Source organism: Chiloscyllium punctatum, chromosome 6 (assembly GCF_047496795.1).
Source record: "Chiloscyllium punctatum isolate Juve2018m chromosome 6, sChiPun1.3, whole genome shotgun sequence".
NCBI lineage: Eukaryota > Metazoa > Chordata > Chondrichthyes > Orectolobiformes > Hemiscylliidae > Chiloscyllium > Chiloscyllium punctatum.
Genome location: NC_092744.1, coordinates 82,086,289 through 82,113,168, shown reverse-complemented (window position 1 = coordinate 82,113,168; position 26,880 = coordinate 82,086,289). Strand labels below are relative to the sequence as shown.

Here is a 26,880-nt window from a genome sequence, read left to right as displayed (position 1 = left end):
AATCACTGAGGGTTTCACCTTAAAGTTAAAAGGTACTTGTTTATAACTTGCTTTAGATCAGAAAACATGTAGATTGGAAAGGATTAGCAAGATGGAAGAGAAGCAATGGGGGGGGAACGGAAGGCGGGTTGACTTAGTTAGTGCTATTCTGTGTGAGGTTTGCCACAGTAGAAGGACTTGCACAGGCATCAGCTTTACTTTATTATGGAAAAGATCTTCCCTTGTGTCTCCTGTGTCAATAAAATTCAGGATTCCTGAGAGTAAAGGGTTATCAAAGAATGACTTGCCAAATTAACGAAGCAACAAATGTAATGTACACTGGATAGGTTCATGCAATGGTGTGGAGACGCTGGTCTTGGGTTGGGGTGGACAAAGTCAGAAGACGCATGACACCAGGTTATCGTCCAACAGATTTAGTTGAAACTGTAAGCTTTCGAAGGATTGCCCCTTTGTTAGGTGAAGACTGACGAAGGAGCAGTGCTCTGAAAGCTTCAAGTAAACCGGTGGAAAATAATCAAGCTCACGCAAAGCAGTCCATGATATCCAGTGCGACCTGTGTCAAGGTAGATTGAAAGGACAATTTTAATGGCTAGTTACTGGCTCAGAAACCACTACCATTCCATATAATTAACAAGCTGACACTAACGTGACCACTTCCTAAAACTCTCCTCGCACTACCAGTCAATACCTGCACTGTTCATACTGCTTGTATTTGTAAAGTTCAGCGAGCACCTAATTTGCAATGTTTCTACAAGACACATATGTTTTTTTTGTAATAACAAAAACTGCAGCTGCCTTTGCATCATCAATGAATTATATGCAGGTCAAATAATGTCTTTCTGCTACCATTGCATTGGCAGCTGCTATATATTACAAGCTGCTATATATTGCAGTCTCAAAATAAAACAAACAACTGCAAAGGCTGGAGATGTGAAGCAATGACAGAACTTGCTTGTGAAACTCAGCAGATCTGGCAGCATTTGTGGGTAGAAAGCAGATTAATGTTTTGAATCTGGTTACTCTTCATCAAAGTGCAGTTTCTGCTTTTGTTGGTACTATATTAGCACTATCCCACATCTGCATTTTTGCATTACTGGCATCCATCTCTCGCTGCATTTGTGACTTTGCAGCTCATACCTGGATGTGAGATGCCTTTACTTTTGCCTGTAACATATTTTGAATAATCTTTGCAATATTCCCAGTGTGTGTGGTAACGTGGCTCAGATGTTAGTACTCCAAGGATATGAGCACATAACCTAAGCTGACAATTCAATACAGAGGGAGTTCTGTATTGTCACAAATTTGTTCGATGACACTAAACCAAGGCTCTTTTGCCTGTTGAGGTGAGTGTGATCACAGCCATGGCACTCCCTGGAGGTTGCTACTCCAAAGTTCTCATCAATATTTGACCCTCAACCAATACCATAGAAACTCTGATCATTCATGCAGTGTTTCCAAGCTGCCTGTCAGTACTTGCTTTCTGTCTTTTAACATATTTATCCCCTTGGAGTCATCATCAAAACCCATTGACCACATGAGCTTGGCACTACTATGTTCAAACAGCATCTCGATCTGAATCTGTGGTTCAGACAGGGACCTCACAAGACAGTCAAGCAACGTGTGATGGTGGTGCCTGGGGTGGGTGAGAGGTGTAGCAAAATAAATAAATACAGGCCAGTTTCCATATTGTCTTTTGTCAAATTTTGCACAAATTATATTGTGTAGTCATACAAAATGACACTAGAGACAAACTGTACATGGAGTCAGAGCCGCTCTGTTCTGACACATATTCTCTGTGTGTGGCAAAGCTCCAGAGCCCACAACACTAAAACTGCTGGAGTTTAACAACAAACACTGCTGCTAACTGTACAAAAATGAAAAAAGGAACGACCGCTGCTTCTTCCGAGGCCAGACCTGCACACTGGCCGCACGCACAAGTTCCACTTGAGAGACTGTTTGGGTCATTGGGGGGTCTTCAGTCATACCGATTCTCTGCTGCTGCTGCTGCTTCACTCATCTCCCTCTGCTGCCTCTGGAGGAGCCTCGGCGTGGCCCAGGACCTGAGGCCTTGCCGCTCCTTCCCCAGTTGGGGCCACCCCTAGCTCCACCCCGAGGAGGGGGTCCTCCAGGGCCACTGAATCCGTCGTCTCGGTGAAAACCATCATGCCGGTCTCCCTCGTGCGAATTGCTACGGCCAGTCTTGGGCATGCGGGGCGATGAGGCTGGCCCACTCCGCCCTGTAAAACAATCCATTGCAAGGACATCCATTAAATGGCATCCTGTGCTTAGCATTTCATAACAAGCCCTTTCGCAAAGCCAACAGCAACAGTGTGGTGCTAACCTGATACTGGCAGCAGTGCACGGAACCCGCCTGAGAGGTTCCGATTCAAGTGAAACATGAGTGAACAAAGAATCCCTTGAAGAGGAAAAGCTTCAGTACTTTGTTCAAACACCAGTGACTTCCTCACATCATCAGCGAAGACCAAATCTTCCACTTTGCTTGCCTCAGCACCCCAATGACAACCTTGGCTGTGCTACTCTGTACACCTTTGTGTGGTAACAGGGAGGGTAACAATCCCTCACTGCTACTGGACTACTCCATTACTGGACAGCACAAATTAGCAGGAGCTTGGTTTCCACAGCATTCCCTTCTGCCGTAAACCCTAGAAGGGCAGAGGGTGCCCCAACACTGGCCTGCTGCTGGTGCAGTTTTGGATGGACACCCACCCAGACCGAAACTCACTATTCTCAACCAGGGGACCAGGTGCATCCTAATCCCTTTGATCAGGACTTCCTGCCCCATCATTTCACAGTCTCCTGCAGGGTGGAAGGGACACAACGTCTACGCTATGGAATGACGGGGGTCACTCCCTGTTGGCAGCCAGGAAGCGAGTGGTTCTGGTGAGGATCACTGGCACACTGTCACCTGGCCATGTGAAGGGCAACAAAATGAACTGAAGCTTCATAGTACAGGCCCTTTACATTAAATCACAAATTATATTCTGAGTAGGGACCTCTCAAATGTTAGATAACCAACGTGAAACAAATCTAAAAAAATTTGGCAATAACAATCAACATGTTTTAGTTCAAGGCAGCTTAAAATGCCACAACCAGGTTACTTGTTGCAAACTCAGTGAAAATTATAGCCCCACGAAATGAGAAACAGCTTTCAAACACAGTCACATGGACGTGTATATCTAGATATCCGTGTATACAATGGCTTAGACACAAAATGTGGAAGGTGCGCACACAACTGACCCTCTTGAGCCTACCACAGGGGCTCTGTTTAACTTTCCAAGGGCCAATGTTTAATTGTGGAAAGTTAAGGGTCCTCCAGAACAAACCTGGCTCTCTGTTGGCATCATGGATTTCCCCTCGATCTCCTCGCCCTCCCCAGCCGTCGCGGTGACCTCCTGGAGACAGCGGCCTTTTCTCCGATTTCCGGCCTCCCTCGAAGCGAGGGAATTCTTCATGGCCAGGTAGAGGAAGGAGGCCCCCCCGCCCACCTGGAACATCAACAATGAAACAAAGCATCAGCAGCAGAATCAATCCGGGGCGTCCTGTACCTCACTCTCATGCGGCAATCATGAGGTTAGAAAAGACAATTAAAGAGAAGATAGAAAGAAACGATTTCCTCTGGTAGGGCAAGTCTAGAACAAGAGGACGAAACCTTAGAACTAGAGCTTGGAGCTTTCAAACTGATACCTATAGATTAAGGTTGGGGGGGGTTTAAAATGAGGTGGGGCCTTGAGCGATAAAATGTATGAACTAAAAGAATCGCAGAGAAGGTATGAATGGGGACTCTTGTTCGTGTGTCCCAGTATACTTGTAGCAAATAGGGTCAGTGGGGAGTGGGCAGCCGAAAACAATAATCAATGAGTCAATGTTTTGAAAGCTTGTTCTGTAAATTTGTCAGCAATTGGATCTGTAATCCAACTTATTTTACTCACATCAGGAGTAGTCCTAAACCCCCAACAGCGTGAGATACAACACGGTTCACGTGTGACAGTTACGACTTTGTGCATTGGCAATGCTTTTTTAAATTGGCCACACTTTTATTATTTCTACAACAGCTCAACACAGGTCCAACGAACTGCTGAAGTGAGCAGATGAGACCCGTGCTCAGCTATACCTCGCATTGCTCCGCGGCCCCGTCCTCTTCCTCCGGGGTCACGGCCCCTTGCGCTCTCCTCCGCTTGCTCAAACTCCTCATCGCCCATGAACTCATCCATATTCATGAAAGCCTCTCTGCCTCGTGGAGCGCGACCGTCGTGACGAGATCCCCCTCGAACGGGCCGGAACCTGCACAGAGAAGATTTGGCGGTTCACCCACATCTCTAGCTGTCTCAGAGACCTGACCGACTGTAACATTCCAGCTCCCACCAAGAACGGTACCACAGCGAGTTCCAACGTTCTGCGCGGACAAGCTCTAAGCGTTAGCATATCAAATTAGCACCAATCCTACTCTCCCAGCATTACAACCCGTCGCTGAAATAGGCAGGATGAGTTCCTCCTCATGTCACTCTTCAGCTGAGGTACTGTGTCTCACCAGGTATGTTGGCCAACAAGGTCTAGATCAGAGCGGTGCTGGAAAAGCACAGCAGGTCAGGCAGCATCCGAGGAGCAGGAGAGTCGACGTTTTGGGCAAAAGCCCTTCATCAGGACTGAAGGCAGGGAGCCCATTTATCTCTCAGCCCTGGAGGCTCCCTGCCTTCAGTCCTGATGAAGGGCTTTTGCCCGAAACGTCGACTCTCCTGCTCCTCGGATGCTGCCTGACCTGCTGTGCTTTTCCAGCACCACTCTAGTCCAGACTCTGACTTCCAGTACCTGCAAGTCCTCACTTTTGCCCACAATGGCCAACAAAGTTGTTTTACTCTCCAAATCAATTGCTTCGATTGGTAAATACCCTTCATTTGATCATAACTACTGCGATAGTCTATTGATAAAGCAATCCTCTCCAAAGTGCAATGCCGGGTTGAATACCTATACCCATGATTCTCTGAGATAAAATTTACCAAGGTGCAATTTAAGATTGTCCTTAGGGGACCATTAATCAAAGCTTGCACAACAGCCTGAAGGTAATCTGAAATAACAGACCAGAAATAAAAGAAGTTGACACAGAAGTATAAGTTTGAATAGATCATATTCTGCACACAAGACAAGCGTTTTAGGTCACTGTTTCATGGCTGAGCATTGGCTGGTCTCCTTACTGATTGGTACTGTGGATCATTCAGGGGATCTCAAAAACAAGCTTAAAGAATGAATCCAGAATACAATGAGATGAGCGACCTTATGTCCTGGCAAATGCTGTCAAATCCTTCGAGATTAGTCAACAAATTAATTGTCCAGCTAATGAGGAAGGTGGTATGTAGGTTCACATACATAAGAAACAGACAAGCTAATTAATTTTAAACCTGCTGACAAGCCAAGGGTTTAACCCATTTACATGTCTTTGTTGCAGTTCCTCCATTTGGATGTAAGTCTATTGTATGAAGTCAAGGTTAAAAAGATACAGGAAAGCGTTTTATTTCAACCAGGTCGATTCCAGGTATGAAGGGTCTACCTTATGAGGAGAGGTTGAATAGATTGGGACTGCACTTGTTGGAAATTAGAAGGAGAGGTGACCTTACTGAGACATACAAGGTTCTTCGGGGGCTTGACAGGGGGGGTAGAGACAGAAAGGTTGTTTTCCCTTGAGGGAGACTCGAGGAGCAGAGGGCGTAAGACAAGGTTGTCCTTGTAAAATGATGAACAGGAATACATCTTCTCAGAGGATAGTAAATCTGTGGAATTCTTTACCACAGAAGGCTGTAGAGGCTGGATTGTTGAACATATTCAATGCTGAGAAAGACAGATTTTTTAATCAGTAAGGAAAGCTAGGGTTATGAGGCAAGACAGGAAAATGGAGTTGAGAATGATCAGATCAGCCATGAGCTCACTGAGTGGTGAAGCAGACTTAATGGGCTGAATGGCCTCCTTCTGCTCCTATGTCTTTTGGTCAGCATGTGTAAAAGATTTAACACTCATATGAAAATGAATTTAAAAGGCTAGCTTCTGCTTATTTTTGTTAACAAGTACCTGGCAAGGATAGCTGGCTAGTGAGCATTATATGGAAGACAGCTAACAACACTAACGACAAGTTAGAGAGAACACTGCTTGTTATGCACACATTTGTTCACTATACTGAGACACAGAACAGGAAATTAAAGTCATTGCTGTTCTCTCAACAACCCCTTCCAAACAGTGGTTGTGCAGTACAAACTCCCATAACAGAACAGAAGAGGTGAAGGTACCTATGCATAATTGTAAATGCAAACACTCTCATAGGATATCTACTGAACAAAGGCAATAGCACAATCTCACAAATGGCAAGAGCAGTACTGTGCACATCAGTGCTGGACACCAGCTACACAAAGATCATAGCACTGTATCTGCAGCGTTAGTCAATATGCCATGGAAATGTGAACAGGGAGTCTAGAAATGACATTACAGCTGTACAAAACTTTTGTACGGAGAGCAGTTCTGGATACCACACATTATGATGGATGTACTGGTTTTAAAGAGAGGGTAGGCTAAGTCTGAGATTGACAGATGCTTGCTAACTGAAGATATCAAGGGATATTGGGTGAAAGCAGGTATACGGAGTTAGATCACAGATCAACCAAGATCTGAATGAATGGCCGAGTATACTAGAGGGATTAGGTGTGTTAAAACTGCTCCAGTGTTTCTGACCTTCATCCACGCCTTGGTTACCTCTAGACTTGACTGCTCCAATACTCTCCTGGTCAGTCTCCCACCTTCCATTCCCCATAATCTTCTGCTCAGCTAAGCCTGGAGGATGCACGTTTTCCTCATGTTTACGTGGGTTTCTGCCGGATGTTCTGGTTTCTTTCCACAGTCCAAAGGTATGCAAGCTATGAATTGGTCATGATAAATTACCCATAGTGTTCAGGGATGTTTCAGTTCTGTCAATTAGCCATGGGAAATGCAGGGTTACAGGGATAGGGTAGGGGAAATGGATGTGGGTGGGATGATCTTTGGAGGGTCGGTAAGGACTTGTTGGGCTGAATGGTCTGTTTCCACACTAGAGGGATTCTTTGCCCATATCCTAACTCATAGTCCCATTCAACTCACATCAATGTACTTGCTGAACCACACTGACGTCCAAACCAGGAACAACTCAATTTAGAAAAATTCTCATCCATGTTTTGAAATCATTCCATGGACTTGCCTCTCACTAACGTGGTAATCTCCTCCAGCCTTTCGTCTCTCCAACACTGGTCTCCTGAACATCCCATGGAGTCATACAGCATGGAAACAAACTCTTCGGTCCAACCAGCCCACGCTGACCATGTTTCCAAACTAAACCAGTCCCCACCTGCCTGTGCTTGGCCCACATCCCTCCAAACCTTTCCTACTCATGTACTTATCCCAATGTCTTTTAAATGTTGTAACTGTACTGACATCCACCAATTCCTCTGGCAGTACATTCCACAAACTACTCTGTAAAATAAAAATTGCCTCTCCCATCCTTCTCCTCTCACCGTAAATCTATGCCCCCAATCTTGAAATCCTCCATCATTCAGAAACCACACCTGTCGATCACCTTGTCGATTCCTCTCATGATTTTAAAAATCTCTATATGGTCACCCCTCAACCTCCTATGCTCCAGTGATTAATTGATTAATTAATTAATTGACGTACTATAGCTGACTCTGTTTTCAGCTGCTTGGGCTGTAAATGCTGGTATTTCCTCTCTACACCTCTCTCTCTGTCTAATTTCTTTCTTCTTATTTTCCTTTTAAGACATTCCTTAAAAGCTTTTGTGCATCTGCCCTAATATCTAATGTGGCTTCGTGTCAAAGCATTTTTGAGTACAAGCTCTCTCTGTTTGGATACATTATAAGGCAATATTTTAAAAGGAGGATCAAATATTTAAAGATTCCTACTAAATAGCAAGGCAGCAACAACCAAAAAAAATTACTTGATATGAGAAAATAAATTCTTTACTGCAGAACATTTGTCTGCTTCTGTGGTCACTGTCTCTGAGATAAAAGAATGCTCCTTAGGGTCACAGCTGGTTAACTATTGATTTCCATTAGAAACAGCTTCCAGGAACTATTACTTTCCATTCTTGGATGTGCACTGTGTTATTAAGTGCCTCTGTGTTCACCCTTTAAACACAGACTCTCTCGCGCAGTTCAACGTCAGATATTAAATGACAAAGCTACAAGTTATTTCTTTAAGGTGGTGAATGGACAGATAGAAACCACTACTGGTTACTCTGTGCAGACAGATTTCTTAAGGTGCTCTGCATTTGGCTCATTGACATCATTGTGCATCAATTTCTGTACTGAATTCCTACAGTCTGACCCAGTTAACCAAAGCAGAGTTAACTGTTTAAGATTGAACAGCGTAACTTTAGAGTGGCTGAAATGTGGTACCGAGGTTTGTGTGTGGGTGGAACGACAGAGACTTGAACAGACAAAGGGGGATACCACCACAAACGCATCTTATCCCACAGCAAGAAACAAGTGCAGACAATCTCCAGGTAGTCCAACAATTCTTGCAGCTTTATGGCTCAACTAACAGCAATGTAGCAGTGGCCATTAGCAGACTGAACCCATAAGGTGAAACCAAATCCAAAAAGGTGGAAATATATTTATATAGCGGTACTTCTGCTGCATCCTGACTGTATCCAAGTGTTTGTAGTCCATAGGAGTTTATTAGACTTGGGTATTGGTGCTGATTGAGTCAGGTTAAGGAGTTTCGGTCAGATCATTTTGTCACTTACTCAAGTTATAAATCATATTGCCTTGGGAAATGGAATATTCAGCAAATGGACAGGATTGCTCATGGACCATCTGAGCAGTCCAAAACGTTGTGGCGTATTTCTACATGACAATTATGATACATATGGGAAAAACCCTTGGTCTTGGGATAAACAAGATCACGTCAACACCAATTTGTGGATAAAGTCTACATTAGAACACACAAAGATCTCATTGAAACGGATCTTCATGCTTTGGGGCAGAATTCATCCATCAATGAAGCAATGCATGTTTTCAAACCATCAAGCTCAGAAACCACAAGCAAGGTCAGTAAGTACAATACAACTGAGTTGCCTGGGTTTTGAGTGCTGGCCTTAGGAGCTGGCCTGTATGGTGTACATCCCACAGCTTTGGTAATCCTGACAAGCATCCTTAGTGTCAATATTCTGATGGTTAAACTGGTCGTGAACATATCAACAGAAATAATTACTGTCATTCAATCAGGTACATCTTGAGCTATAAAGGGTCAAGTGGAAACAGCTGAAATGTGGGGCTGTGCACATTAACCATCACAGGGCAGCATCACTTCATTTGTGTTTGTAGATTGAGATAGACAACATTACTCAAATAGACAATCCCCATCTCTCAGAGCAACTTCCAAAAACCAGGAATAATGGATGCTTATCCTGGAGGTGGGGAACAGAATGAAACATCACCGGTGACTCCTGAAATAGCAATTCAGTTTATTCCCTAAGGAATAGGTCTTCCAATTCTTTCTGAAAAGTGTTATGATCTCAAGAACTGGAAAGACGTTTTAAAAGTCTTTGGCTGATTTGTCTGCTTAACCTTTGTGAGTTGGCTCCACATTGTACACTTGAATTGATTCAAGGTGTTGCTCCTATTGCTGTTTCTGTGAATAAACCGGCTTACAGTTTACAATTGGCAGATGGTTTTCTTTCAAAGCAATCTAAGGCACAATGGAATCATTAATGCCATCCAGAGGCAACAAAGGAGCTCACTGTTCTCCTCAGAGAGGCCATCCCAAGAGCAGGGACAGATTTTATGTGTTGCATGAATGGAAAATGTCTGTATATAGAACGTGATTGCAACTCTGCATTTCTGAATTGGCTTGACTAAGTGGCTCCAGCTGTATGTGGACCTTTGCTTGGCTCTGTCCAGTTCACAGCAGTATGCGATGGATTATTGCCATTTCCAATTTTCAGGCAGAGTAGTTCCAGGGGTACTGGTTGATGCTTTAAGTCTAGACAATCAACACCTACAAATCTTCAACCCGATCACATGGATCAAAATCTAGTTCCTGTCAGCCTTGAGTTGGGCACTGCTGATCTCGACACCTCTGCTCAAATTCATTCCCACAATGGTCAACACTGTCCAAATCTACAGAAAGAATTTTTAAGACTTATTTGTTTATATGAAAGCTGCTCTGGATGACTGGAGACATTTGCTCAAATAAAGGATGAACAGACCATCTCTTGGCTCTTTTTATCTTTGGGCCTTCACATGGAAGCATTAAAGAAAGATACCATATTCACATAATCGTTCATGAGGCCATTACGTCACTCCACAATTATGATTCTCCAAATGTTCATTTCACTTAAATGCCATGTGCCTGCCTTCCAGATAAGTCAAATTCCCTTTTGAATGTCTCAAATAAACCTGCCTCCATCACATTCTCTTCAGCTCAATCCTGACCATAGCCACTGACTGTAAAAATGTTTGTCCTTGTTCTGCAAACTACTGAAAACCTGTGCACTGTCATTCTTGATATTTTCATGAGTGGGAAGTTTCTCCCTGTCTATTGTGTGTTATAGCAACAGCAGGCTGCAGGTTCAGACTCTCCAAAGCTCCAATAGTTGCGGTCGGAAGCATCTTTAACAGCATGTTTGCTGGGCCTAATGAAACTGTTGTTTTTTGCTCAATCCTAACTACACCCCTCAATTCCCAATATCCATCTTCTGTTGACAAGCCAATTCTTAATCCATGGAGAAAACCTAATCAATTTCTCAAGCTTCACAAGGACCATTGAAAACAAGTAAACTGCACGCTAACTATTCATTGAGTTATCCTAGGCCATGAATGCAACTGCCTCCTCAAGGAATTCTCAGAGATTTGGATGGCACATTCTGTCAGCTTTAACACCATACTGAACTACTCCACTTCATGATCCTGGTGCTACTTAGATATAATCCCTTCAATTTTTCTCAAAGTTGATTTCTAGGTTAGCGGGCCAGTGATTTGTACTGTATTCTTTTGTGAATATTTAGGCCAACACCAGACATCCTCCAGGCTTCATCAGCTGGAGTTATTTATGGAGATCTGAAAAAGGCTAAGCTATTGTTAATTGCTTTTTTTGATTCCTTGAGTCTTGTATTCCAGATGTGTGACATGAAGCCCAGGAACCTTCCAGTTTCTGATTAATACATGCTTTATTAACCTTATACATGCTACAAATTTTTGGCTTGCAGTTATGATGAATGGAATTGTTTACAATACTCTTTGGCTGTGGTAATGATGGCAAAAGTGTTGATTTCTGTCGTCATTCTCCATTGAAAATTGACAGCAGTTTGAGAGTTCCAACACGCACTGAATAACTCGACAGCTCAGAAGTCGCTATCTGAGATTCCAAGCTCTCCTGTTAGATGTAAAGAGATCTCTGCAAAGTGCAATCATGATGTGGTGAGAACTTTCATGAATTCTTTGCTGGAGTTGATGTGAAAACCCTTGAAGAACTAAAATCTGATAGATTGAGATGTTATTGGGGCTAACTGTATTAATTCTATTAACTCCCACATCCTTACTGGCCCTGGGAAGCTAATTTTGTGTGTTGAATATTACATTTCTCTGCAACAATAAAAACTTACATACTTTCTTAAAAGTAATTTTATTATTTTAAACTTTATCCATCTTTATTTTAGATTCTGTCTGAATATCATCAAACCTTTATTTCATTATCTGAAAATACGAATTAAAAGTGATAGATGTGTTTCACTTCTTGGTTTGCTGTGCGTGAACATTTCAATTTGATTGGTCGGCAACTGCTTGCACACATCATCGTTACTGGCCACCAAGAGATCTCCTTTACTCAGCAAGGGACTTAAAACAGCAATCTGGAAGGTCAAAGCAATGTCACATTGGCAGTTTCCTCTGAGGTCTGAGGTGAGCACTGCCGCCTCACCACTATCTACAAAAACTATGCCACTGTGTAGGAAAGATCTAAACTCCCATAACAGTTTGACTCAATTTTTCTTTTCCACAGATTCAATTGTTCTTTAACTCTCCTTCTGCTGGTGACATAATTGCCACACTCCTGCTAGCTGCTGGGTCTTGTTTGTTTGCACTATAAAGTCCAATAAATTGCACTTCCAGTTGAAAGAATGTTTCACCAATTGTAATCATTAGAGTGAGTCTAAAATCAGCTGACATCCAATTTCAAATCTAGTTCCATATATAGTAAGTCACAGTATTTTGGATAAATAAACCTGCATGTCAGGGATCCCTACTGAACGACCACTCCGAATTTATTCTCACCTGTCATCCCTCCGCCCACGAAATCGCATATCCTCAGGCTCCCTCATGAATCGTTCATCTACTGGTTTGCGTCCATCCCAACCTTGGGGTGGACCCCGGTTCGGGCCCCTGTGCTCAGGATCCCCAAAGTCCCTGTACTCCTGATCAGGAGGAAAATCCCGCTGAGGTCCAGGTCCCCGTCTCCAACCCTCATCAAGAGGTATCGGGCCCATACGGTTTTCAAACTCCCGCGGCCTGTGGCCATATCTCTCATCCTTCCGGTAATCATCGTGGTACTGATCTGGTCCTTCAAAGCGATCATGGTAGTCTTGGGGCGGGCCCCGCCTCTCGGCGGAGCCTCTGTTTTCTCGAGGATCACCCCAGTCGTGGGAACCCCTGAATGGAAGTCCACGTTCAGGTTCACGCTCTGAGCTCTGATCACGCCTCATTTCCTGTGGATGGCCCATGTGATGATTTGGAGGACCATGAGATTCACCTGACAAGACAAAATTAATTTGAAGCTGTTGTTAATGCAAACAGATGAACAACAAGGCACAAATTGGACAGCCATTCTCCTTGCGCATAGTGGTATTGATGTGAACAGATTGACTGTCCAGACAAATGTGCACAATCCATTAACTTGCCAACGCAAATATCTCTAGAAAAATAAAGAGGTCTGAAATCATACATCCAGAATGCTCAAAAAATTGGTGTTAACATTCTGGTGCTTTTTTTAAAACCTCTCATATACTTCATTTATTCACTGAAATATTTCATTTCCTAAAGATAGCTGCACACAAATAAGTCGTCATAGATGAAGAGGAACATAAGTCTGCTCTCTCATCAGACAGAGGGAGACTTGTGGTGAGTTTAACCTCACGGTCACCACACCTCAAGAGAAGGGCAAGGTTGAGAAGGCAAGACTTTCATGCTCAAGTATAGTCGTTGTTCCATCTAGACAGAACAGATCATTTATGCACAAGTAGTGACGTGTTTATGACTAGGTAACCTGTTTCGGTGATGTTGTTTAATGGAAAAATATTTGTCAGGAAAACAGAAAGATTCCTCCTGCTCTTCCTTGAAAGGCAATGGGATCTTTTACACCCATCTGAGTCGGCAAGTGCAGCCTCAGATTCAAGTCATCCTCCAACAGTGCAGCACTTTCTCAGTAATGTACTGAGTGTGCTGGTCTAGTTTGGTTTCCAGACTTTGGAGTGAGAACCTACTGAACCCAGAATGTACTGTCCCAGAGAAAAGACTGTTACCCACTGAACCATAGCTGACCTTGAAAAGAACAACTAGGCAATCCTCGAAATTAATCCACAAACCCATGATTCTGCATACTCTCAAACCTCGGAATGGATTAGTCTATGACCCCATAAATGGATCAATTTACATTCTGATGAAATAAATTACAAAAATACTTGTAGTGATGTGTACTGTATTAGGTTATTCTGATCACTGACTTGAGGTCTAGCATCAAAGGACAGTGGTATTTTACTGAGATCACCAATTACTGAAAGCTCTTTTTTGGCACTGTGTGAAAAGGGGGTCCCAGTCTATAGGCCACTTATAACAACATCAGATCTAGCTTCTGCCTCTGTCTGAGCTGTAATGACGACTTCAGGTATTTTCTTAAACTCACTCATTCTCTGAAATTAGGGACATCATAAATGGATTTTGTAGTTAATATTAGAGAACCCTACAAACTGAAAGCTAGAAAATACTTCAAGAACAAATGTCAGGCTAGCCTTTGAAGAAATGCTACTTAATGTGCAAAAGATGGACATGGCATCATTTTATATGATGCTTCATTCACTGTACAATATATTGCATTCTCTCTAGGCGAGGAACTTGAGTAAGTGCCCTACTGTCATTTTTTAAACCACATCGCTCCTTAGGTTTATAAATCTTTCATAAACAGGCCATTCAAATGCAAGAGTTCACTTAACTTTGCACCATGAGTGTTTATGGATCAATGAATGCCACTTCTCTATCTACTGCCAGAGGTGAAACTCCTGCTGGTTTGAGAAAGCCTCTTGCTGCAGTGAAGAAATTCACACACCTCGAGTAACAAACAGCCATCTGTCCAAAAACAGTTCACCAACTGAGTTTTGAGAGGATGACCCCAGGTATATTGAGCATTCAAATATCATCAGCTGTTTTGTGAATCAAACACTGACAAAAGCAGCTTAGGTGCTCACCAATCAATACTTTCTTAGAACTGGAACCACATACACTGATACAACGAGTAATAGATTGCACAAAGGTTACCAAGGCACAATGTATCAAGTTGTTGCAGGGTCAATAACATCTTATTTGCAATTGCAATTTGTTAACATGTCTTTCATTCTTCAAATTCTGGAGTATTCTGCATACAGAAATTGCTGTTGCTTCTTTCTTCTTGTCAGAAGTTTAAACACTATTGTACAAGGCAGTTCACATAATAATGAATCAGTGCACCTTCAACATAGAGTCATAGAGATGTACAACATGGAAATAGACACTTCGGTCTAACCCGTCCATGCCGACCAGATATCCCAACCCATTCTACTCTCACCTGCCAGCACCCGGCCCATATCCCTCTAAACCCTTCCTATTCATATACCCATCCAAATGTCTCTTAAATGTTGCAATTGTACCAGCCTCCACCACTTCCTCTGGCAGCTCATTCCATACACGTACCACCCTCTGTGTGAAAAAGTTGCCACGTAGGTCGCTTTTATATCTTTCCCCTCTCACCCTAAACCTATGCCCTCTAGCTCTGGACTCCTTGATGCCAGGGAAAAGACTTTACCTATTTATCCTATCCATGCCCCTCATAATTCTGTAAACCTCTATAAGGTCACCTCTCAGCCTCCGACTCTCCAGGGAAAACAGCCCCAGCCTGTTCAGCCTCTCCCTGTAGCTCAAATCCTCCAACCCTGGCAACGTCCTTATAAATCTTTACTGAACCCTTTCAAGTTTCACATGAGTGACCTTTATGCACAGGAAAAGTTCCGCAAGGCAGCATGTGAGGTTTGACTCTTTATGTCGCAGTTTGATTAAACCATTTATGTGCAGTTATGTGCAATGCTGCTCTTCTCACCTTTGCTTGGCCCAGGACCTGGAGGTCCCTGACTGGAAGCAGGTAATCGACCCGGACCCATCATCAATGGCGGCACTTGGTTTCCAGCCTTTCATAGGAAAAAAGTAACAAATGAGTCATCCATGAGATACAGACCAACTTAAAACAAAAAGAACACTTTGGTATTTCATAAAGCACATTGGACAGAAATCTGCCAGATGTTGCACAACCAGAAAAATACAGCCAACACCTCAGAATTTGATTTTAACATATCATTCTTTCCTCACTTTTAGTGTCCAATTTGGGCAGAACTGGGACATGCATCAAGGAGGCAAATTACTTAATATCAGTCCAATCGTTTTTTGAACATTTTCCTTGAAATGAGCCTTTTTATCATTTTCATCATATAATTCCTACAGTGTGGAAACAGGCCATTTGCCTAATGGGTCCACACCGACCCTCCAAAGAGGATCCCTTCCAGATCTATCCCCCTACCATACCCCTGCATTTCCCATGGCTTGCCTGCATATTCCTGAACACTATGGGCAATTTAGCATGGGCAATCCACCTAACTTTCACATCTTTGGACTATGGGAGGAAATTGGAGCACCTGGAGGAAACCCACACAGACACAGGGAGAACACGATGCCTCAGTGGTTGGCACTTCTGCCTCACAGTGCCAGGGAGCTGGGTTTGATTCCTGCCTCAGGCGACTGGCTGTGTACAGTTTGCACATTCTCCCCGCACCTGTATGGGTTTCCTCCGGATACTCTGGTTTCCTCCTACATTCCAAAGATGTGCAGGTCAGGTGAACTGGCCATGCTAAATTGTCCATAGCGTTAGGTGCATTAGTCAGGGATAAATATGGGGTAGGAGAATGGGTCTAGGTGGGTTACTCTTTGGAGGGTCAATGTGGATTTGTTGGGCCAAATGGCCTGTTTCCATACTGTAGGGAAGGTAATCTAAAAAAAAACGTGCAAACACCACACAGACGGTTGCCAAGGGTGGAATCAAATCCAGGTCTCTGGTGCTGAGAGGCAGTAGTGCTAACCACTGAGCCACCTTGCCACCCTACAGAACCGAAGGGCGAGTTCTGGAGCCTGGTAATGAGGAAGTATGAATATAAGTCATTAACAGCTTCATGGGACATGGGACCTTTGTCAGAACGTCAGAGCACTCCTAGACACTTAGTACTGAATGGCAATAGAGGAAGAAATTAGCAGGAACTGGATGATGAGTTATAGAACGTGGCTGAAGAGGTTAAGCGGGTTGGGCTGAAGAAGAGATTGTGGGTTTGTTCAGTGCACACATTATGGGTTGAATGGCCTCCTTTTGTGCAGTAACAATTCTATGATTCCCAAAAGGTAGATTTTGAAGCAGTGAATTTCAGACTGAAAGCTGGAACAGCAGAAGGGAGGGAAGGGGTCAAGAATGGAAATGGCGGAGGATTCACATTAATTCTTTAATGATTTCAATCCAATATATTCTAAGTAGTCAGAAAGGATAGGGAAATGGGTAACTTGTGTGAACATTAAAGAAGATTTTTTTTTCAAGTGGTGGGCTTACCATCTTGCATCCTCTCATTCCCCTCATGAATTATTAGATCTCATTGATATCAAAAAATTTCTTTCAAATTAAAAAATCATCACGTTTGTTTTGTAATAATTTCTTAAATAAGGGGAATAGGGTTTTATCCTATTCTTTGTTGAGATGTTACGATATCATATATTGCATAAATTCTGAAGTTTTGTAGTGATAGCAATCAACAAAATAAAAATAAATTAACTCGAAACTCCCTGAGACCTGTCAGATTCAGCAGTATTGTTCTGGATGTTTCTTTTGTTTGCATTACATAAAATGTAATCTTATCCAGAAAGAGACTGCTATCTCCCTGTGTGTAAGGGATCAGGCATTGGAAGGAACACAACTTTCAAACAAATCTGGACAAGTTATAAGTGTGATCAGCAAATGGATCCAATGTGAGTGAACAGAAGAAAAAAACACATTGATACAGTGAGACAAAACAGACAAATGTAGGTATATTCCCACAATGACAAATTGAATTTTTGTGCAATTATTAATAGATCATTCAGCATTTCTATGGTTCCACCACGCTTTATGAAACACCTTAGATATTTAGTCACTGTAACAATTTGAAAACATGGAGCCAATTTGATAGCGGTCAGACAATCTGCTTGTGATGTCTAACAAATGATAAATTGGTGAGGACACTCGGAATAGCTCCACTCCTACTCTATGAAATAGTACCATTGAATAGATGGGTGTCAGTTTAACATCTCTTCTGAAAGACAATATCTCAGACAATGCAACTCTCCATCAGCATTGTACTGGTGTACCAACATGAGGCAATTAAGAAAAAACCTCCTCTTGAATTAAGATGCATTTCAAAACTGAAGTCATTCACAAGAATAAGCTGAACCTTCCTAAAGGTTTGAGCACACAATAATGCGGAAGGTAAGAATGACTGACTACCAATACTCTGTGACTTGCATCACTTGCGGACAGAAACTAAATAGCCCTCATTTGAAGTGAGAGTCAGATATGGTTCAAGTCCTTAGAATGCTGGAAAGTGAATTAATGAAGAGCCAAACAGAATATTTCACTTTATCCACGACTGTCTTTTCAATGTGGAACAACATTAACTGATTTATTAGGCTACACAAAAAAAAATGAGGAATTGATCCTCTCAAGAGCATTTAGATTGGGCAATAAATGCTTGCCAGAGAAGTCCATGTCCCATGAATTATTTTTAAAATTTTCTATTAATCTTGAGGTCCACAGAGATAAAAACAGACATTGCCAATCAAAGTTTGATGCAGTTATACGGCTCTACTTTTATTCTTCTCCATTATGAAATAAATTTACATTTAAAAAGGAGTTTTATCCTATCTCCAACATATATCCCAAATAATCAATCTGAAGGGCAGTAGGCACCATTATAAAGTATCGTGACTGCTATTCTACATATAATCTGTCACAAACACCAATATTTTTAATTTTTTGGGTTCAGAAAGGAACATTGAATGTTGAGGAGCACAGAATGTTCTGCTCCTATGCAAATAGCAGCATGACATCCAGAAGATATACCTGAGCTAAGCAAAACAGACCTCTCGATTGATCTGAAAAGTAGGACCGCAGTTTTGCCGTGGACGATCAACTGAGATTATCTGCTCACATCCTGATAAAGGCCTTGAACACTTTAACTGTGACATCCAAAGGTAAAAATGCAATCAACTGAGCCAATGGTCATAACATCCACGTGTACTGTAAGAAACAGGAGTGTGTCCCTGTACGCAGCAACGTAAAGCTACACAATGGAAGATGGATGTAGTTGTAGGAGGTTAATCAGATCAGTCTCAGAACATACCCCAAGTGTAGATATTTTCTAATCAATCATTTCGGAGGCATTATTACACATCGCTGCAGCAACACTGCTATTCCATCACAAGAGCCTTCAGTTCCTCAGTGTAGTCTCAACCATCTTCACCTGCTTCATCAACAAACTCCCTCCATCATAAGATCAGAAGTGGGGATGTTTACTGAAGATTGCACATGTTCAGCACCATTTGCAACTCCTCAGGTATTAAAACAGCCAGTGCTGATATGCAGCATGACCTGGATAACATCCAGGCTTGGGCTGACGAATGGCAAGTAACACACACCGTGCAAATGCCAGTTAATGACAATCTCAAACAAGAGAAATTTAACTATTTCCCCTTGACATTCAATGGTATTGTTTTTTTTGGGAGGGTGAGCTTTGCTGGCTGGGTCAGTATTTATTACCAATTCCTAATTGTTCACGAGGTAATGGTGGTGAACCACCTTTTTGAATCACTGCAGTCTTACTTGGTGTAGATGTTTTTAGGGAGGGAGTAACAGGAATTTTGAGCCAGTGATTGTGAAGGGACGATGATATATTTCCATGTCAGGAAGGTTGACTGATTTGGAGAAGAACTTGTGGATGGTGGTGTGCCCATGTACCTGCTGGCTTTGCCCTCTAGACAGTAGCGATTGTAGGATTTGGAAGGCGCTATCTAAGGAGCCTTATAAATGTTCGCATTTTACGCATGATACATACTGCTGCGGCTGAGTATTGGTGGGAGTCTGCTTGTGGATGTAGTGCCAATCAATGGAGCGCTTTGACCTGGATAGTGTCAAGCTTCTTGAGTATTGTTGGAGTTGCACTCATCCAGGCAGGTGTGGAGAATTTAAAGTCACACTCCTAACTTTTTAAGATTAGATTCCCTACAGTATGGTAACAGGCCCTTCAGCCCAAAAGGTCACAACGACCCTCCAAAGAGTAACCCACTCAGACTCATTCCTCCATCCTATATTTACCCCGACTTGGCTATTTAACATGGCCCATTCACCTGCACATCTTTTGGATTGTGGGAGGAAACCCACACAGACACAGGAGAATGAGCTAACTCCACACAGATTCCCGAGGTGGGAATCGAATCCGGGTCCCTGGCACTGTGAGGCAGCAATGCTAACCACTGTGCTGCTTCATATGCCTTGTAGATGATAGACAGGCTTTGTAGAGTCAGGAGGGGAGTTATCCACTGCAGGATTCCCAATTCCAATCTGTTCTTCCAGCCATAGCATTTCTGAGCGTAGTTTAGTTTAGTTTCTGATTTTTTGTAACCCCCAGGATGTTGACAGTGGGGGATTCAGTGATGGCAATGGATATGTGGGGCAATGGATAGACTTTCTCTCGTTGAGAATGGCCAGTGTCTGGCACATGTGCAGCATTAATGTGAGTCGCCGCTTGTCAGCCCAACCCTAGATACTGTCCAGGTCTTGCTGCATTTGGCCATGGTACTATTGCATCTGAAGAATGATGAATGGTGCTAAAACATTGAGGATTGCTCAATGGCCATCCCCACTTCTGATCCGATGATAAAAGGAGAGTTATTGTGGGTGGATGGAGGGCGGTATCCTGAGGAACTTGTGCAGTAATGCTCTGGAGGCGAGAGGATTGACCTCAATTAACATTGATAGCAGTTTTCAATGCAAGTTCATGCAGGTGAAACACTTTGAGATGATTTTTGTTCAGGCATGTGCACTATAAATGTTTTATTCTTTAGATACAAAGTGACATTAGAACACTTCAAAATAATAACAAGCAAAACAACCTAGAATATTTCTTGGACCTAATGTCAGTATCCTAATTCTAAGGTGTTTAGCAGGCAGCCATATGGTAAACTCATTCTGTGTAGCGCAAATAAATACATGGGTGTAAAGCATTACGTGTGAACCATTTTAATTTTTACTATTGGTTTGATTGCCTCAATGACGCAGGTTCTTCTGTGTAGTAAGCACTCCAGCATTAGGTTGAACGTCCCTTTTCTCCCTTTGATTTTCCAACTTCAGGTGTTAACATGCCTAAATGTTACTAGTGGAAAACTTGTAAAACACACAAAATTGCTGGCTCAGAACATTAACAACTCCCAGTTGTCAGTAATACTCAGACCGATTTAAGTTTCAATGAAACCTGCATGAATATCTACTGAATCAGGACCAGTTTTCAAATATTCATTTGTATCCAAGAAGACTTGGCTTTCTTGTATTTTCAATTACATTGCTCTGTATGTTCATATAGTTTGTGTAATATTTGGTGTAGAATCTAATAAACACAGGGCGCCTCACCTGGTTGAATGGCATTCTGGGTCCATCACCCAACAGCGATGGCTTGGTTGGTTGCTGAAAGGAAGGGGCTTGATGAGGTGGTCCTTGTGCATTTGAAGTGCCCTGCTGAGGATGTGCAGGCCCTCCTGATGGACCCTGAGGCCCGCCTGATGCACCCTGGGGTCCCTGAGGTCCTGATGGTCCTTGCATGCCCTGGGGGGGTCCTTGTACTCCCTGGGGACCCTGCATTCCCTGGGGTTGTCCCTGCATTGGAGCTCCTTGCATCCCTCTTGGACCTGACGGCCCCTGCATTCCCTGTGATCCAGGATGGCCTTGGGATCCGGGATGTCCTTGGGAGCTTGGGTGCCCTTGCGAGCCTGAATGAACCTGGGGACCTAAACCTTGTTGCACATGAGGTCCTTGCTGTCCTTGTGGTCCAGGATGGTTCTGGGGGCCTGGAAACCCTTGTGCTGCATGTGGTCCTGGATGTCCTTGAGGTCCCTGAGGTCCAGGAGGACCTCCTGGACCATGAATTCCTTGTGGCCCTGCATGTCCTTGGGGACCCATTAATGCCTGTGATACTGCAGGACCCTGCATGAGTGGAGCGACCTGAAGACCCATTTGTCCTGGAGGAGCTGGTGGTCTGAAATTGCCTTGCGGTCCTGAATGTCCAAGGGGCATATTCATCTGCATCTGCTGAGATGCATGTGCCTGTTGAAATGCTTGTGCAGGTTGAGAGATAAATCCTTGTCCTTGGAAGGCCTGTTGTGTTAAAGAAGGACCTTGCTGCTGCTGTGGTTGTTGTTGTTGCTGCTGTTGCTGCTGTGCTTGTTCTGCCTGCTTCTGTGCCATCCTTTCAATCTTGAGTTGCTTTTTGGAAGAAAGAAAACACAGAAAACGTAAATAACCTTTTCTGTCCCAAACTGTAAACTTATTACAAATTATTGAAGAAATTGGGGTAGACATTAACACTGTCAAGGCTATCTGTAAAGGGAATATATAACTAATGCCCTTGAACACCAATACACAGAAACAGCAGAGTGTACCATCTACAAGATTCACTGCAGCAACTCATCAAGGGTCCTTCCAAACCTGTGACTTCAAATACCTAGAAGAAAAAAGGCAGCAAATACATGTGACAAATTTCCCTCTGTAAGGGGAAACAGACAGTATAGCAAATGTGAGGACCTGACAGGGGGAAAAATAAACAATTACGGGTTTTCTGTTATCACAAAGTACATATGCAACAGTTCAAGATATAAACGTGCAATTGGATGATTGGATAATATAATCTTGTGGATCTATTTGAACATGATTGGATGATACAATCACGTGCACAAACTTACAACGTGAACTATGATTGGGTAGAAATGGGGTGAGTAAAGCATAACCTTTTGATCGGAAATGATTATTTGTAGGAATAGTCAATTGGAAGCTTGTTATCAGTAAGATTAATACAAAGCCTTTCTTCTGGCAAATAAAAATTTGACTTGTACATTATTTTGAAAATGTATATCCCCCATGTATGAATGAATAAATGTTTAAACAAAGAAATCTCTTTAGGAGACATTATGGCATTGATAGAAGGTTTGATTCCAGCCTCGAGCAACTATCTGTGTGATGTTGGCACATTCTCACCGTGTCTGCGTGGGTTTCCTCTGAGTGCTCTGGTTTCGTCCATAATTCAAAGATGTGCAGGTTAGATAGATTGGCCATGCTAACTTGCCCATAAAGTTAAGGGATGTGCAGGCTAGGTGGATTAGCCTGGGGAAATGCTGGATTACAGGAATGGGGGTGTCTGGGTGGGCTACTCTTCGGAGGGTCGGTGTGAACTCGATGGGCCGAATGGTCCACACTGTAGGGATTCTGTGATTCTAAATGTTCCAGGTAATGCTAATTTTCTGTTCCTCATTCCCAACCATATTTTTATTCACTCATGGGATGTGGGCGTCACTGGCTGGGCCAACATTTATTGTCCATCCCTAGTTGTGCTTCAGGTGGTGGTGGTGAGCTCCCTCCCTTGATTGATTGGCATCACGTCCACAAGCATCCACATGTTGTTGGTTAACCTACAATGTCCTTAGGGAGGGAATTCTAGGATCTTGACCCAGTGATAGTGAAGGAACAGGGATATATTTCCAAGTCAGAATGATGAGTGGCTCATGGGGGAACTTGCAGGGTGTGGTGTTCCCAGGTTTCTGCTCCCTTGTCTTTTTAGATGAAGTGGTCATGTGTTTGGAAGGTGCTCATCTGAGAGTATTTGGTGACTTTCTGCAGCGCATCTTGTAAATACAACACATTGCTGCTGACTGTCAGTGTTGGAGGAAGTGGATGCTTGTGGACGTGGTGCCAATCAAGCTGACTGCTTTGTCCTGGATGATGTCAAGCTTCTTGAGTACTGTTGGAGCTGCACCCATCCAGGCAAATGCAGAGCATTCCTACCCTCTGGCCTGCACTTGTTGTTACTGTATTTGTATAGCTAGTCCAGTTGAGTTTCTGGTCAATGGTAAATCCAAGGATGTTGATTGTCAGGGATTCAGTAACACCATTGAATGTCAAGGGGCAGTGATCAAATTGTCTCTTTTTGGAGATGGTCATTGACTGACATTGGTGTGGTGTAAATACTTCCATTTCTCAGCCCAAGCCTGAATAATGTCCAAAACTTGTTGCATTTGAACATGAAATGCTTCAGTATCTGAGTCGTCATGAATGGTACTGAACATTGTGCAATTATCAGCAAATATCCCCACTTCTTAACTTACGATGGAGGGAAGGTCACTGATAAAGCAGCTGAAGATGGTTGGGCCATGGCCATTGCCTTGAGGACCTCTGGCACAGATATCCTGGAGCTATGATGACAGACCTTCAGCAAACACAAACATCTTCCTACGTGCCAGGTATGACTCTAACCAGTGGAGAGTTTGCCCCAATTCCCAATGATTCCAGTTTTGCTAGAGCTCTTTGATGCTACACTCATTCAAATGCAGCTTTGGTGTCAAGGGCTGTCACTCTCACCTCACCTCTGGAATTCAGCTCTTTTGTCCATGTTTGAAAGAAGGCTGTAACGAAGTCAGGAGCAGAGTGGCCCTGGCAGAAACCCAAACTGGGTATCACTGAGCAGGTGCTGTTAATAGCATTGTTGATGACGCCTTCCATCACTTTACTGAAGATCAAGAGTAGACTAATGGGGCATTAATTGGTCAGGTTGGATTTGTCCTGCTTTGTGTGTACAGGGCATACCTGGGCAATTAGCCACCTTGTTGGGTAGATGCCAGTATTGTAACTGTACTCGTATAACTTAGCTAAGGGAGCAGCATGTTCTGTAGCACAAGTCTTCAGTACTATTGCCATTATTACTATTGTACTATTATTACTATTAAGCACTATTTTGACCACTACAGGTGTTAAGGTGGATACAATGCAAGCATCAATGACATATGTAATCATGCGGCTCTATAACAGTACAGTGGGATTTGGTGAATGAGCTGAGAGATTTGGACAACCAAATCCTGTTCATTTGCTGCCTCCACTGAGTTGACTAATCTCAACAGAGGCAGTGAGATGAGAGAAACAACTGACCTCAAAACCACTATGATCACACTGCAGAAACTATCATGATAGCTATCCAATGATTCAGAAATGTTGATCTGTGTGAAGAGACTAGAGGTCTACTCTGATGACCCTACCTAATGGTCACATTGGTTGTCAATGTAGGAAATTCTTGCATTAAACATCCAATGGCTGAGGCCACATCTTCACAAATTTTCACTTGTAGCTCGGGACTAAAGAAAATTAGGTAGAGTTGAAGTCATGAGGCAGAGGAATCCCACTATGTACAAAAAGCAGTTTGTGCTACTGGGAACTACACAAGTTATCCAGTGCAATATTTCCTTTGACTTACAAATGCGGTGTCTGTATGTTTTGACTATCAACCGCATGGCATCAGTGTGCATCTTCATAATTCCACATCTGACCTGCATCTGAGGCCTTTTTCATGTGACACCTTCACGGGTCACCCATCACTTTTACTTTGTCCTTTGGGTCTGGGACCATCCATTGACTTCAAAGATTCAAAACAACCAACAATCACCAACAACTTAGTTTGCATTTCCCTTAATGGTTACAAAAATGTCTGAACACTCAAGTAAGGCTCTTTAGTCACTGAAAAAAATTGAAGTGTTCAGATTCGAAGAAATGAAGGTCTTCTCTAACCTCTAATAGCAGAGGATTAGTATACTGTAGAGCGGCCATCTCCTGTTCAATTTCTGCTTGAGATTTCTTCTTTTCATCCTGTTTTTTCTCTTCTGCTCTCTCAATCTTTGGCTCTTCAACAGGCACAGTGAGAACTTTATTCTGAGACCACGCCTGTAGACATAAAGGTAGAGATTATATAACATTCAAATCATTCTCTGCTTTCAAAACCATTCCATGTTTCTCTCATTTCAAATTCCTAACAGTTTACTGTTTGTTTCAGTCACTGAGATACGTTTACTGTAGCTGGTGAGGTTTTGTTTGCTGTTGTATATAACGGGGGTGGGGAGGGTTATTTTATTTTCTGTAAGGCAGGAATATGTTCTGTAGTTGATGCAAATTGGTTTATTTAATATTTGTACCCTGTATATTCACCATCCTACCTGGTTAACCTCTTTCTCTAGCTCTCAAAGGATAAGGCTCTGCAAGCAGTGGCAGCATCTTATTTATCCCCTTCAACAAGCCTTATGCAAGAATTTACACAATGTACAGTACTGGGCTACTCGTACAGAAGACCATACCATTGCTGATGAAAGATTGTCAAAATGAAATGTTATCGCTATTTCACAGAGCTTTCTGTTTCAAAGTGCATCATGTGTTAAGGATTTCCTGCATTCAAAACAGATCAATCTTATAATGGTGTCATACAGATGTGAATCATACAGAGTCTAACTGACCTGTTGAAACTGTACAGGAATTGGCTTTGCATAGGGGACTTTCTTCTGTATTACTTTTTTCTGATCCTTGAGCATCATCTCATCCATGCCCCAGTCCAATCCTGGGATCGCCATCTCCACCTCGTTCACCTCTTCTTTGTCTGTGAAAAATCACGCTTTAGAAGGCTATGAAACTAAGCAGCACATTTTTGACATACTTTTAGTTTGACTCATTTTTACATACCGTAGGAGCAGCCAAAGCCTTTTTAAATGAAAGAAGTGCTGGAATGCTAAGCCTTAGCAATACCAAATAAAGGATTTTGTTTTGGTGGTATCTTTAGCAAACTATATAAACATGTGCTATGGTGCTGTACTATTTAAACTGTGGAACTTCCCTGCTAAGTTTTAAGTTTTCAGTGCTTTAGTAATATCTTATTTTAAACATTTTTTTTTCTGGCTCACATGCCAATTCTTTTACCTTTCCTCTTCTTAAAGGACTAATCTCCTGTTCAGATACGGCTCAATCGGAACTGGCTTTTCAAATATTGATCCAAAAGACACTCTCTTTACGTGACAGTCGAGCCAGCGATTATTCAGCTTAGAAGGCTACCGTTACTGTCAAATTGCAACAGACTGGGCACATGTCGAGAGTGTGTTGCTGGAAAAGCACAGCAGGTCAGGCAGCATCCGAGCAGGAGAATCTACGCTTCGGGCCGGAGACCTTCAAAAGGAAATTTTCCTGATGAAGGGCTCCGGCCCAAAACACGATTATTCTGCTCCTTGGATGCTGCTTGACCTGCTGTGCTTTTCCTGCAACACACACACAACTCTGATCTCCAGCATTTGCAGACCTCACTTCCTCCTGACTGGGCACATGGCTGTCCAGATGACTCAATTGGTCAAAACACTCAAAAGATGCATGCAGTGCAAGTTCAGTTTACTTCGTGACAACTTTAAA

General features: G+C 42.8%; 1 protein-coding gene across 1 annotated transcript in view; it reads right to left on the bottom strand.

Moving 5' to 3' along the window:
* Positions 1-1,686: 1,686 nt before the first annotated feature.
* wdr33 (WD repeat domain 33) overlaps positions 1,687-26,880 on the bottom strand; it is a 107,605-nt gene continuing 82,411 nt past the window's right edge. Inside the window, exons 14-21 of the mRNA XM_072573089.1 lie at positions 25,944-26,083; positions 25,228-25,380; positions 21,037-21,885; positions 15,388-15,475; positions 12,321-12,795; positions 4,133-4,302; positions 3,345-3,506; positions 1,687-2,237 (exon numbers count right to left, since the gene is read on the bottom strand). Of these exons, the coding sequence (XP_072429190.1) occupies positions 2,014-2,237; positions 3,345-3,506; positions 4,133-4,302; positions 12,321-12,795; positions 15,388-15,475; positions 21,037-21,885; positions 25,228-25,380; positions 25,944-26,083 (2,261 nt within the window). The 3' untranslated portion in view covers positions 1,687-2,013. The remainder of the gene's footprint in view (positions 2,238-3,344; positions 3,507-4,132; positions 4,303-12,320; positions 12,796-15,387; positions 15,476-21,036; positions 21,886-25,227; positions 25,381-25,943; positions 26,084-26,880) is intronic.